This window comes from Pistacia vera, unplaced genomic scaffold, assembly GCF_008641045.1.
Source record: "Pistacia vera cultivar Batoury unplaced genomic scaffold, PisVer_v2 Contig247, whole genome shotgun sequence".
In the NCBI taxonomy this organism is placed as follows: Eukaryota; Viridiplantae; Streptophyta; class Magnoliopsida; order Sapindales; family Anacardiaceae; genus Pistacia; species Pistacia vera.
Window position 1 is genome coordinate 623,437 of NW_022196054.1, and position 12,782 is coordinate 636,218.

General features: G+C 35.4%; 1 protein-coding gene across 1 annotated transcript; it reads right to left on the bottom strand.

Annotated features, from left to right (window-relative positions):
* Nucleotides 1–8,718: 8,718 nt before the first annotated feature.
* On the bottom strand, nucleotides 8,719–9,901 carry LOC116132025 (LOB domain-containing protein 15-like). The gene is made up of 3 exons (XM_031417704.1): nucleotides 9,750–9,901; nucleotides 9,385–9,634; nucleotides 8,719–9,175 (listed from the first exon to the last, which is right to left on the bottom strand). Exons 1-3 carry the CDS (start codon nucleotides 9,761–9,763, stop codon nucleotides 8,759–8,761), a joined length of 681 nt encoding a protein of 226 aa, XP_031273564.1. The 5' UTR covers nucleotides 9,764–9,901; the 3' UTR covers nucleotides 8,719–8,758.
* Nucleotides 9,902–12,782: the final 2,881 nt, after the last annotated feature.

Sequence of the window (12,782 nt, forward strand, 5' to 3'; positions counted from 1 at the left end):
CTGTGGCAACACTAATACGGGAGCTGTTGTTAATCTCTTCTTCAACTCTTGGAAACTCTCATCACATGCTTCTGACCATGTAAAAGGAGTTCTCTGCTTGGTAAGAGCTGTCAACGGTTTAGCCAATTGGGCAAACCCTGCTACAAATCGCCGGTAGTAACCTACTAGGCCTAAGAAACTTCTGATCTCTTTTACTGTCTTCGACCTCTGCCATTCAAGGATTGCCTTTACTTTACTCGGATCTACCGAAATCCCTTCCTTAGACACAGTATGGCCCAGAAACAATACTTGATCAAGCCAAAATTCACATTTGGAAAACTTACATACAACTTCCTTTCCCTTAATCGTTGCAACACTAATCTCAAGTGTTCCTCATGCTCTTCTCTTGACTTAGAGTAAACCAGGATATCATCTATGAAAACCACTATGAATTGATCCAAACAATCATGGAATACCCAGTTCATCAAGTCCATAAAAACTGCTGGGGCATTAGTCAAGCCAAAAGGCATCACTACAAATTCATAATGCCCATACCTTGTACGAAAAGTCGTCTTTGCTACATCTTGCTTGGCCACCCTTACTTGATGGTACCCTGACCTTAAATCAATTTTGGAGAACACTGCTGCTCCTTTTAACTGATCAAACAGATCATCAATAAGAGGTAACAGGTACTTATTCTTCACGGTTACTTTATTAAACTCTCTATAGTCTATACACATCCGTAGTGACCCATCTTTCTTCTTCACAAACAGGATTGGAGCTCCCCAAGGAGAATGACTCGGTCGGATAAAGCCTTTATCTAAAAGCTCTTGGAGTTGCTTCTTTAATTCCTGAAGCTCTGCTGGGGCCATCCGATAAGGGGCTTTAGATATTGGTGCTATTCCTGGTGCTAGTTCAATACTAAACTCAACCTCCCTTTCTGGGGACAAACTCGGTAACTCTTCCGAAAACACATCTAAAAACTCTCGAACTACTGGCACCCTCTGAATCTCTGACTGAGGAACATCACCACTCTGCACTACATGTGCAATATACCCTGAACACCCCTTTCTTAACATCTTTCTAGCTTTCATGCTACTAATCAACATGCTTAACTAATGGCCTTCTCCAGAGCTAAACTTGTCTCCATTATCGAGATTAAATCTCGCTTTCTTCTTCCAACAATCAATCTCTACTCCATTCCTCCCTAGGAAATCCATGCCCAATATCACATCAAAATCGAGCATATCAAACACTATTAAATCCACTGCTAACTCGTGTCCATGGATCACTATGAACTCTCCTGACAATATCTCCTGGGTCACCACGCTAACCCCATCAGGTAACTCTATCTTAATGGGTTGATTCACTCTACTAGGTTTCAAACCTAACCTCTCTATCATCCCATAAGATATAAAAGAATGCGTGGCTCTAGAATCAATTAAAGCATATAAAGGAACTGCATGAAATAATAACTTACTAGTGACATCTGATGGACTGGCCTCTGCTTCACCTTGTGCCACGGTAAACACTCTGGCACTAGTAACTCTAGAACTCTGGACTGCTAATGGGAGAGGAGCTTTACAATCCCTCCTCAAGTGCCTTGGTTGCCGGCACCAATAACACATGTTCTGATCTCTTAAACACTCTTCTGAGTGGTTCTTTCCACATTTAGGGCAAAGGGGAAACCCTTCTGTCCAATGTTGTTTACTCCTCCAATCTCTTCTATTCTGTCTAGGCTGAAACTTCTTTTTATTATTCTTCATTTCTTTACTTTTCCTGCTCTCAACTTTTTCTCTCTGTGGGGCAGAAGGTGGCTCACTCGATCCTTCTACTGAAGGACCTACAGGGGTGATCTTGTTCTCAAATATCTCTGCCCTCATTGCCTGCCTCAAGGCCTCACTATAGGTTTGCGGGGGATCGGCACCCGTCATTATGTCCCTAGCTATCTTCGGTTTCAACCCATGAACAAATTTATCTCTCCTCAATACCGGAGTGCTAAGAATTCCTGGCGCAAATCTGGCAATGGCATTAAATCTCACTGAATACTCTTTAACTGTACTGGACCCTTGCTGCAAACCAATAAACTCTTGGACCTTCTCATGAACTTGGTCCTCTGTTCTATACTCAACCTCAAACTCTCACCTAAATTCTTCCCAAGTCATTACTGCAACATCATGAGTATCTTTTACTAGTTCCCACCAAATTCGGGCATCACCCCGAAATAGAAAACTCGCATACCGGATCTTCTCCTGGTCTGTCATGGGGAATAAACCTATGATACGCTTTACGGATCTAAACCACTCTTCTGCTATAACTTGCTATACAATCCCTCGAATTCTAGCTTCATCCAAGGGAAGAGGCGTAGATTTTGGTGGGTTAGAAGGTTCTCCCTCATTCATCACACTTTTACCACAGTTTCGGGTACTACACCTCATCTACAAAACAACCACACTTGATCAATTTGAGAAACACTCATAGTAAAGAAAGAATTAACTTACACAGTCGGCTATCGGACGCCGTAGCGATGAGAATAGTACACTATCAAATCCCAAAATCTCTGCTCTGATACCAAAAATGTAATACCTACTTTATACTACTAAATTCATAAAAACACATAGAATAAAATAAAGGTACATTAATAAAAATAGTTGGGCCCAAAAGTTTTCTTTCATTTAATATACATATTCTTTACATAAAGTTAGTATCATTTACAAGNTATTTAAACGTAATTTCACTTATTTAATTTTTCTAACAGATTAAATAAAGGCTACGACCTCAGCAAATTTAATTGCAATGTGAAATTACCAAAATACCCTTTTGCCAAAACAGATGAAAACACCCTTCTTTCTTCCCGAGTCTTAAATTATTTTCTATGTGTGTGACCCATAGGCTCCTCATCTTACCGACAGTGTGTAGTATTGCGATTAACACCAATTAATCGTCTCACTAAACACAGACCAAGATTGGCTCCTAGCAAGGCATCATAGCCACCCGATAGATTCAGATTCAGCAAAGTAGGTACCTGTCAACGATATGGTTACCGTACAATTTGATCATTTCATCATCCGTTATCTCGACGAGACCGAGGCATAGAAATAGTGTAAACCTTCGGTTACTCTCAATATTGTGTATTCAGTTACTAGATCAGTGACCTGTATTATAAACTGGATAGAGCAACAACTCAATCCCACAGTGGCCACAGTTTTAGTGTCATTGCTATTTACTGAATTGCGCGGTGAGATAACTTCTCCCGTACCCAGGAGTGATGAATCTCTGTCTATCCACCATAGTCTTGATACACTCCTTGATGCAGCCAATCATCACCATATTGACAACTCTGAAAAGAGCTATGTTAGGCTAGTGTTAAACTACACCAATCGGTGCACAAGGTGCTTTGGTGATCTCAAATCTAAGGATCACATGCACCACCATTCGTTAGAGGATTTGTTCCATAGACACTAGGGCTACCATCCATATGGAATCCTCTAGTGGGTCAGTCCAATGAACTTGCCTACTGTAATAACTACTTTATACTACTGTACTCACAAAACACATACAAAATAAACAAATAAATAAATAAAATAAAGGTACATTAATAAAAATAGTTGGGCCCAAAAGTTTTCTTTCTTTTAATATACATAGTCTTTACATAAATTTAGTATCATTTACAAAAGTTCTCAAAAGTGTGGTGGACAGTGTAACTACTCTCCCTCGCCCACTAACGTCCATCCGACTGCGTACTCACCTGGAACCTGCAAAGACATAGAAACAACGGGGTGAGCACAACTAATGCTCAGTAAGTAAATCCTCTATTTGTCTATCCCCATAACACTTTCTCTTAATTCTTTCCTTACACTATTCTTTTCTCATTTCTGTTCTCTTTCTGTTTCTTATATTCTTTGCTATACACCCTCTGGTGTATGTCACAACCTCATCTTACTAGAGGCACGGCTGGGAACTCAACCCGCTTTTCGTGACTTTACTCGTTTTCTCTTTCTGTTCTTTCTATACCTTTGTTTCTCATTCTTACTCATTGGAATGTCACAGCCTCATCTGACCGGAGGCATGGTTGGGTGTTACCACTCTACATGACTTCTGCTCATTTCTCTACCGATTGGATTTGGTCATGCATGGATTCGAAATCCTTAGCCATGTGAGTGTACATTCTTTCTCTATATCTCTTTAATGTCACGGCCCTTTCTTACCGAGGGCACGGCTGGAATCTCGTGTTCCACTCTGCGTGACGGTCACGGCCCCATCTTACCGATGGCATGGCTGGGGATCACAAAGCACCCACTCTTGTGACTCTACTCATCAATGCCAATATACAATGTTGCAATAAGTAAGGTTCATAATTCATTCTCATGCTTCTCTTAGGCATTTCATCAAACAACTCATGTGCATAACAAACTCTTCTCTACTTACAACTCTATTTCTCTTTTTTAACCATCCAAAATTGGAAGTAAACTCCCTTCCATGGGCATAATCCCTTCCATAGAAGAACACTCCCAAGATATAACTCAATCTCATCTAACTTCATCTCAACTCATTACACATCCACACTTCTTATAAGGGAAAAGTATCCAACAAGCTCAATATGAATACTTATCTCAATTTAATTTCTCAACAAGTAGACATATATCTCTACTCAATTTCTCAATAACATACATAAAACATGCATACATCATTTCTACTAAATCTCTACTCAAAAGAATTCTCAAACCTCAACTTGGGTTAGGATTTACTTACCTTGTGATAAAGAACTCTCACTAGTATATCCTTTTCCTTTGCTTGCTTGACTTTTCTCTACCCTTTAAACAATAAAACCATACAACTTTAATATATAAAAAAATACACAAAACCTCACGTCCAAAGCAAGAATCCTTACCTTAGGATGACTTAGCTTGATTTTCTACTCTAATCACTCCAACAACCCTTTAAAAATCCTTGAACTAATGAAAAAGGAATTGAGAGGAAGTAGGAAAGGAGAATGGCGATGGAGAAGAAGATGAATGAATGGGTTTCTAGAGTTAAACCCTTATCATATCATATTCTCTCCATTCTTTCCCATTTTACCCTTACTCTTTCTTAAGAATTCCACTCTTGCCCTTTAAATTCTTTACAATTGCACCCCCAATAAAACTATTCTCCATGCAATTCCCTTGCATTTCACTCCCCACTTTTCATGCTAATTAGGGGTAGAATGGTCATTGTGCCCCAAAGGAAGAATTCTAGAAACTTCATTAAACTTTTTGTTAGGCTCGTCGCCGCGGTGAAGACTATTTCTTCGCCCCGGCGAAACTTCACAGAACCTACACCGTGGTCGCAGGGCCTCATTGCCGCGGCGACGATTCTTCTTCGCCCCGGCGAAGACAGTAACCCCAAAATTCTACCAAGTCTCTACAATTTTAGGGCAACCACTCAACCAAACCAATACATCCATTCAACCAAGGGCCTACCAAACCATACTAACAATATTCCAATTCAAATAAGAGTAAAACAAGAAACATTAGCTACGTACCTCGAGTGGGGCGTTACACTTACAGCAAGCACCCATGTGTTGCATCAGGTTGTCACCAAACAACCTTGACAAGTAAGATCAGTCACTGCATTTCGACAAGGTCGTTCAACACTATGATAGTCTTACCGTATTATCTGTGCCCTTACTTCAGAATAATACTGGGGCTACGGACATTTCTAGAATAGCCATCATATGTGCTCATAGGGTTCTCACTATTAAGATTTGAAACACTTGATACCTCGTCACGGTTCTACCATTCTAAGGACATAAATCAATACATACAATGATGATTTACGCGATATAGAATAAAATGTCGTTTATTGATCAATGAACATTATTACAAAGAGTCAATTCTACAATAATTGATTGGCTCTAGGGCATCTACTCTAACAAGAACTTGCTTCGCTTCTATCCTTTATTTCCAACACCAGATCATCATTTGTATCTCAACTGTTGCGTCCTATCTCTAGTTGTGGATTGCTAATTGGCATGGTGGAGAAAGAAGAACAAGATTGCAATAACTAGAAAACAATAATGAATAAGAACCTGAGCTTTACACAATAGCTGCTCTTACACAGAAGAGAGGAAACTCCCCAGAAGGGAGAAGCGTACAGTGTAGTTTATTCACTATTCCGTGGCTGGTTTTATTTTCTTTTTCAAAATTGCAAAAATACTTGGAACCCAGACCTGGGTAGACCTGACTTAGCTTGGGTCATAGAATTCCTGGGTCTGCATCGAGTCTAAGTCTAATGCTTCAATATCCGAGCCGGGTCTAGAACTAGAAAAAACTGGCCCGATCCGAAAAGTTGATATTCCTGTTAACAATTAATTCCATGGTAAAGTATAAAAGAATAATAGTAAAAAGTAAAATGAATTATGTCATGATTATGAAGAGGATTAATAAAGCTTATTAACATGAATTTATATAATTAAAAAAATTGAATTTTTTTAATATACATATAAATAAAATAACAAAATAAAAGATAAAAATGTATTGTAATAAGTAAATTCTCAATAATGAAAAATGCACTATATTCTAAAAAGATGAAACGAAGAAAAATTTAAGATATTAATTTTTTAAGCAGGCACAATAAAATTATGTAAGAATATGAAAGGCTTTTCTTGAATTTTCAAGATTTAGGTGCTCCCCTTTTGAGTGTACATAGGTCAAACTCAACAGTCAATATTAGGATTTGAATTAAGTTTTGTCAATTGAATGAACAAAGTGAATATCCATAGGCGGCCCAAGCCCACGAACTAAGGCCCAAATGTTGAATAAAGTTATTAATTTCTGACAATTTCCTCCATTTATTGTAGATCCATGAAATCTTTTTGGTAAAAAACCTTCAAGTTCTCTTCTGTTTTGCATGTATATAACAGTGTTGAGCTGTCATTGTTCAATCAAAATAAATAGTTTATATTGTAATTGTAAATTAAGGCCATGTGAAACCTCTGGCAGCCATGTTTGTTTATTGATCTAAAAAGATTGAAGTATCAAAATGATAATTAAAAATAAATTAAACATCTAGAGATGCTCATAATCAAATAGAATTTGCTTGTTGACATTAAAATCTAATACAACTCTGTCAACGCCACATAAATGCTTCATCAGTTTGGAGTATTATATTTATTCTGTCACTTTTGAAGTTAACTTGTTGAAGTTGCCAACTAGCAAGAATTGCTTTCCTTTTCAAATTATTAATATTTTCATACACTGGAGATGGAGCTCAAGGAATTGGAACAAATAGATCTTAATCCACCCTAAGCTTTTAGTCTAAGAGTTCAAGGTCCTGGCCTTTTAAATACTAAGAAATACCCCCTTTAAACTAATAATCTTCAATCAAATTCTAATTCTATTATGTCCTTACGTGTATGAGTGAATTATCAATTCTTTTCTATGTGTTAACATCTATTAAAATCAAGGAGATCATTTATCCTAGTAATTACGTTTGGGTGACCGAATGGTTTGATAGAGATCTTGGATGTATTATTCAAAAAGTCCTAAGTTCGAATCTCTCATTTATTTTTAAGGTACGCGTAATTAATCTGAATACTCCAATCATATAAAAAAAAAAAAAAAAAATCAATCCTAGTTGTTTAAATTGCAAGATCTAGACAATATTAGACCAAAACTGTAGAGGGGTAAAGCAATTCTCTTATTGTGATAAGTCTTGAATAAGGACAAGATAAGATGCCAAAATTTCAAGCAACCATGACGTGAAACCAAATTCCATTGCTACTATAAAGTTGTAGGTATTGGATTTGATCTTATGCGCACAGTGTTTCATATAGATTTTTTTTTTTTTTATATTTAATAATTGAGAGTCTATTAACATTTCCTTCTTCTACTTACTCAGGTTGAGATCCACACGGCAAGAAAATCCAACAAATCTTATAATAAAGAAACAATTTTTGGCATTATCGTACACCTCCAATGACACATAAAAACATATGGGCCAAAATATGCCCCCATTTTTCATTAAAGTTTTGAATTTAAACCTGAATCAACAAAAAATTAGAATAAGAGAATGTAAATTAATGGAGCTTGAACTTTGTCCCTTCTTTTGTTTTATCTTGTACACTATCCAAAGGTAAATTTGGAACTGTAGTTTGTCTTAGAATTGAAAAAAGTTCAGATTAAAGGAATTAATGATATTCATAAATAATAGAGTCAAACTGGTAGATTGAGATGGAAAACGAAATGGCAGTAATTTTTTTCTGAATTAATGCCGAAAATTAAAAATTCACATGGGGAGAATCACAACCACCATACCTTTTGTCTCCCCCATGTTCCTTAAACATATTTTCAGGTCCTTCAATGGCACAGACTAACATGAATAAATTGAACATAGACTTAAAAGTTTATCAGTCAAACCATGCATATTTCCCACACGTGTGAAAACCATTGGGAAATTGCATGCACACAGAACTAAACCAGCCATTGTACGCTACCATTTAGTGTAATTTATGAATATTACCACTAATCAATTTCCTATTTGTCTCTCTTTTTTCTTAAGCATTTTTTTTAACAAAAATGGCAGAAGATATCTAGGAAAAGCCGATGAAATAATGCAAGGAAGAATTTGAAAAGAAACGAGTTAATTATTAATTTGTTAATAAACGGAAAAAGTTAAAATTGTGAACAATAAAACAATCTAGTAGATCTCATATTTCATTCTACTCTATTCAATAATAATTATTGATACGATAAATAATGAAACTAAAGAAAAATGGATCATGCTCTATAAGATTAAATTAATCAAAGTATGGAACAATGTTATCACTTGTAAGTGAGCTACAGCCTGTTGTGGAAGTAGTAGTAAGAGCTGTGTATAGAGAAGAAATAGACGATGAAGAAGACGAAGAAACTACAATAGAAGGCGGCGGTGGAGGAGGCGGCGGCGGCTGCTGTGGTGCAACAATAGATACCATCTCAGAAGTAATTAAATTAGTACAAGAAGGATTAATAATATTGGTATTATTACTAGCTTCTCTATACTTGTATTTAAGTATCTCTGCCCTCACTGCATTAAGTTCTGCCGATAAAGATTGAATTTGTTGTTGCAAAGTCGAAATGGCTCCCATGCATCCATACACCGGATCTCTCAGCCTCAAGTTTGCTTCAAAAACCAGACTATTTGCAGCATCCGCTCTTTGGCTCTCTGGAACCTCCTGAATAATATAAATAAAATCATGATAAATATATTTTTTCTTTTAGAATCCAGAAATCCGCAGCTTCGAAACTAGAGCCCCCCACCAAACCCTGGGAGCAGACCATAAGCTTGACTATCGGCTAAACCCAATTAAGTAAATCTTGATAAATATTTATATAGCAATAATTAAAATAAAATTATAAATGAGAGGTAAATTAGGGTTTATACCATTAACATCTTGGAGACATTGCTAGCACCGAAGACTTTGTGAACAGAGGCGAATTTCTGAGGTTCATGTGGAGAGAAATATGGAGAGAAAGGACATTCCTCAGCACATCTTCTTCTCAAAAGTTTACATGCAGCACAAGGTGTAATTGTGTTCAATGTCCCTAAAGAAATATGTCTTCTTCCCATTTGTGATGAGTTTGAAACATCGCTCTCTCTCTTGATCTTCTTTCCTATCTCATCAAATCTCTCCCTGAATCAAAACAATAAGATGATTATAATCAAAAGAAATATTAAGAAAAAAAAAAGGAATATCAGAGTCTTGACTCTCTATTTTGTTTTGTTTTTAAGTGAATAAGTACTTTTACCTTTCTCTGGACATTCAAGCATGCTAAAATTTTGTCTAGATCAAAGGAGTTGAAGAGATGGGGGAGTTTGAAAGGGAGAGAAAAAGATGAGAAGGAAGAAAGTAGTACTTAAAAGGCAAGGTATTCAGGGAAAGTAGGTCAAAGTTATTTTAAAAGAAACAAACAAAACAAGGTATGACAGAGGTTGAAGAGGGAAGCGTTAAAGATAGAATAATCAAGAAAATCTTCTCTTGCTATAGTTTTTATATCAGTGAGACATAAAATCATTTAAAATAGGGTAAAAATTAAATACATGACATAATTAGGTATATAAGTTAATTAGATTGAAATTCAAATAAAATATAGCATATATTATTTTGCATTTGTGATTTATTCTTGAGAAAGAGAACGCCAGCTTATTTAAATTGCTCACATGTGAATCCTTGAGTAATTGACTTTTGATAGCAACCCTCTGAACTGATTGCTTAAGAAGGATAATTACTATGTGCTGCCTAAAAGTGGTTTTCTTTCTTTTGGTACATTGTATTTGCTTCTTTTATTGTATTTATTGCTAACCTAAATTTGACTTCAAATTCCCACAAAGTTATGAAATTAACCATAATTTCTTTAGGGTCTTCTTGAGAGTTTCATGATAGCAGTTATAAGAGTAAACTATCGTAATAGTTTTGAAGGGTTTTTAAAACACTCAACCTGGCTTTGTAACATTTGGAATGATTGAAAAATTGTAGCTCCACTTCTCCAAAAAAGCATCTAAAAATAAGATTTTAATAAATTTTAGTTAATGATTGCTTAAAATTATTTTATATTTAATATGGTTAGAGACACGCATAATATGGTTAATTTTGTTTTGGATATAATTAGGATAGTTTTGTAGTGAATAGTATATTTGTGGAATAAAATTTTAAAACAAACCAAAACACCCCGATTTACAATGTTTTATAAACCACTCAAAAATACAATATACTGATTTTGAAAGGTTTTTGAGCAAATCAAAACCTATGTATAAAAAATTTGGCAAATAATGGTTCTAGAATACCTCAAAACCAGTGTAATTAAAAACTCCTTAAAGCTAGTGGGAAAAAAACTCCCAAGCATACCCTTAACTTTTTTAAGGTTTATTTCATATATCTCTAAGATTATTTAATATAGCATGCCCAAATTTTACAGAATTTACCAAAAACATTTCTATGACTATTAAATATCCCTTTATATTGTTCAAAATAAACCCAATTTTTTAATTCAAATATTTAGCGATTTTATGTGTAAACAATGAAAAATAAATCATATATTAATTAATCACATACAACAATACATAATTTGCGATAAAAAATGAGAGTAATATTAAAGATCAAACACAATAGTTTTGAATTTGTTTTTATTTAGAACGGTGCATTATATATATATAGGGCGGCGTCGGTGAGTTTTTAATTGTTGGAATCTCAACAGAAATACCAATGAAACTTAATTCATTTCGTACCATAAAAAAAAAATGGTGAATTTATGATGAAAATATTGACAAAATTTGGCAAAGTCCTCTTTGGAAAATGTCGTACGTTGAGGAAGTCGTATTATTTCACCACTAGATTTTGTTTAAACATAAAAGTCCAAACTTTGAGGTGGACCATTGTATTGGTCCAGTTGTCAAGAAATGTATCTATACTGTAGACATAGATATTGCGTATCTTTTTTTCTTGGATTTACTGGTTCCATTACTATCACCGGTTACATAACTAAAACCTTCTTTTCCTTTGCGGGGAAATGTTTTTTTTTTTTAAAAAAAAAAATCAAATCTTCTAATCAAAATAGAAACAAGTTTTCCGGATTAAAAAAAAAAAAAAAAAAAAAAAAAGGGGAGAAAATCACTTAAAGTGACATTTCCTCTTGTTGTCAAATGACAAACCTTTTAACGAGTAGGATTAGTTATACCTAAATGGTCTTATGTTTGAGTTGAAGGACAAATATTTATCACGTTTGAGTAATTATCTTGATCTATTAGGTTTATAAGGTGTTTTGTGGTCTGATGATTAGGCAGACTCTATTATCAGCCTGAATACTCGTATACCTAAAAAAGAAAATTACTTTGCCTTTGACAAGTTAAAATATGACTTTTTTTTAATAGTTTGGCATATTAGACCTTTTATCTACTTTTGGTCTCATTTTTACACATCCACAACTTTCATACCTTCACTCTAGCAAGTCTAGAGCTAATACTGAGCTAGCACTAGAGTTGTTATAATTATTCATCAAAATAGTGTTAGAAATTTATTATCAAAATCTTTAAACAAACAAATTAATTAACTATGTTGAAGAGTTTCAGTCTCGGTGAACAGAGGGAAATTTGGGGAAAAATATCGCTTTACTGATTCAACTGATTCAGTCTTCTCGTTGCTGTACAAGTGCATTTATATTACATTTAGATAAGTTAACTCAACTAACTAGTTAACTAACTCAGGTTGTAACTAACTCAAGTAAACAACTTAACTAATTGAACTGTAAACTAAACTGATACAGTAACTGATTCTCTACAGTTATAACAACTATTTGACACCCCCTCTCAAGATGGAGGGTGGTAGAGATCAAGAACCCCCAACTTGTGTAATAGCTTGGAATGAATGTGACCTCCAAGTGCTTTAGTCAATAAGTCAGCTAGTTGCTCTATAGTAGGAATATAGGCAGTTTGTATGAGACCAAGTTTGAGCTGATCTCTGACCATATGGCAATCAAGATCAATGTGTTTTTCCTCTCACGAAACATGGGATTAGAAGCTATATGGTTTGCAGCCTGATTATCACAATGTAGGGGAGTAGGCAGTAGTTGAGACTTTGAAATATCAAGTTATGTGAGGAGTTGTACCAGTCAAAGAAGCTCACACACAGTAGTAGACATTGCTCTGTATTCTGCCTTAGATGAGGATTTGGAAATGGTTGCTTGCCTCTTGGATTTCCAGGATATTAGAGACTTACCAAGGAAAACACAGTAGCCTGTCACAGATTTTCTGGTCATAAGACAAGATGCCCAGTCTGAGTCGCAATA